At 37.9% G+C, this 2,500-nt stretch overlaps 1 protein-coding gene across 1 annotated transcript in view; it reads right to left on the bottom strand.

The window, feature by feature from the left end:
* LOC125034998 (dynein axonemal intermediate chain 1-like) overlaps positions 1-2,500 on the bottom strand; it is a 42,417-nt gene that overhangs the window by 30,987 nt on the left and 8,930 nt on the right. The window contains exon 5 of the mRNA XM_047627043.1: positions 2,087-2,237. Within this exon, the coding sequence (XP_047482999.1) occupies positions 2,087-2,237 (151 nt within the window). The remainder of the gene's footprint in view (positions 1-2,086; positions 2,238-2,500) is intronic.

Raw genomic sequence — 2,500 nt, 5'->3', positions numbered from 1 at the left:
GACAAAGTACTCCAGCCAACAATCTTAGGGGATCTCGTTGGAGATCGTTCATAAACGGTAAAAAAGTTACATAAAGTGGAAAAATAAAACTCCTGAGCTAAAAATCGTAATTTAATTGATAAAGACAGTGGAAAAAATAAAAGCCCGAGCCAAGAATCGTTCACAGAAAATTCGAACCGCCGTTGCGGGCACGAACGAATGAGCAAATACATTCTAAACACATGATTTACAACAAAGACCGCCGAAAAAAATATACCCCCCCCCATCGCCGTGTCCCCCCCCCCCTCCCGAACACCCTCCCGATCGCCCTACTAGCCCAGCTGGGGGTTGTTAATACCAAAACATCCTCCTGATCGCCGTATTTCTCTATCGGCGGCTTTGCACCCGAACCACTTGAAACATTGCCTGCGCTAAGTACCCTACAAAGTGATATTTCCTCCAGCCGTAGCGGGGGACTTTCACCTTCGGCTCTCTCCACTTCTGCACGATGGTATTAGTATGAGAGGCTGTTGTAGGGTCAACGAAATTTAGTGAATGATTCACACTCCGAGAAGAGTTTCGGGGCTCGGTAAGCAACTGGGACAAGGAAAAATTGTTCTATCTGACGGCAGACCCCGCTAAACACCTATTACCCCCCTATTACGCAGCCGTTATATTGTTTATTTCCACAGTTTTATCAACCACCTATTTTTCTTATGTTTTCTTGTGTTTTTCAGACGACAAGAAACACATTTTTAGACAGAACTAGCCCAGACATATATAGTTTGTTCGTCTGTAAGTAGTTCATAAAAAAATGATAATTTCTTAAATACAGATTCACGAAAATATTCGTTTCAATGTCCAGGTGACTTATATCGATCCTTGAAATTGGCATCTGACACGCTTACTGTTTATTTTTTTATGACAGTTCGGCAGTCTGCCCCACACTTTGCTCTTTGCAAAAATGAATTAATGCCTCTTTTTTTTATGATAAAGTCACTGTCACAGTCTTGACACTGGTTAGTTTTACTTAAAACTGACCGGCTGTCAAAGTGGTCATCCATCGTTATGCGCATGAATTATGAAATGAAATTATTGTAAAAAAAAAAAAAAAAAAAAAAAAAAAAAAAGCCCTTAATTGATGAGACACTGTCTTTATGAAACAAAAAATATTTTCAATAATATATTGAGATAGGTACGTATGAGATGTACACAAAAAGCTAAAAAAAAAACATTGAGGACTACATGATTCGTCATGACGTCATGTGACGTAGGTGTGCAGTAGCCGAGCAGTAGGTGTAACCAATGCGCGAGAACTTACTAAACATTAGGTCACTTGTGGACGAATGAACATGCAGAATAATTTGGATAACAGCGATTGTAGTTTTTCATTGCCTACAACGAAATGGTCTTAAATTTTATCCTAGTCGGTAAGGTCCTTTTGTCGTTAACTGTCCTTAAGCCTCTTCTGCCTCACAGGAGTATTCCAGTCTCCTCTCCCTTGGATATCATCTAGCCTTAAGCTGGGTGTGAACCTTACAGTACAACTTTACTGCGAGAGAAATAGTTGGTTATGTTAATAAGTATGACAAACTATGGTGGCTAAAAGTATAAAACAAATGCAGCTACAATACTTGCATATTAATTCATAACATAATTCAAGGTATTTAGTCAAAGTGGCTATTAGCACTTCTAACTATAGGGCGTCTTTTGTAAGCACCAGAAATCTTAATACAGTATTAAAATTTAATCCAGATTTCTCACGCGCATGCACAATGGCAGAATCCAGGATTTACTTTTGAGTTAAAATTTAATCCTACACAGAACTAGCTAGTTAATCCCACTAATCATGTATTGATAGGTAATGACAATGTCATTAATCCATTGCCGACGGGCATGGCATGTACGTATATGCCATGCCCACTGTGAGTTTACATAGATGGCTGCACTTGTACTAAGTCACCAGTGACTGTACCTGACCCTTTTCATTGATTTACAAAAATATTTTGTTTTGTTATCTTATTTTGCTGTTACGAATGTTTATAACATTATGACACCAAACCATATACATACTTTAAAATTTACAGATTTTACATAAAATACTTACCTTGTGTTATGTCATCATATATGTTTTGGTTGACCATTCTTTCTAACACCATGACAGTCCTCCTGATGCCAGGCAGGTCCAGGGACTCATCCCCATAGCTGTGTGTGCGGAGAGTAGGCGGAGGAAGAGGTTCGGGCGCCACGCGGGGAGACTGCAAGACACATCAGTACGTATAATCTATTGATAAGAACCATCAAAATTAAGAAATACAACTGTCTATAGTTAACTATATCTTTATTCTTATAAATGATATCCACAATCATGTTCACCATCAATGTGATAAAGTATAATAACAAAAAAAATGTGTCTCTAAATAATTTCTGCAATCATGTTGAATAATCAATGTAATAAAAGATAATGATCCTCAATGGTAGAAGAAGAAATGTCTTTCTTGACTGATAAAAATAATTGCTT

Source organism: Penaeus chinensis, chromosome 19 (assembly GCF_019202785.1).
Source record: "Penaeus chinensis breed Huanghai No. 1 chromosome 19, ASM1920278v2, whole genome shotgun sequence".
Lineage (NCBI taxonomy): Eukaryota > Metazoa > Arthropoda > Malacostraca > Decapoda > Penaeidae > Penaeus > Penaeus chinensis.
The sequence above is the reverse complement of the archived record's forward strand: the minus strand, read 5'-3'. Positions and strand labels throughout refer to the sequence as shown.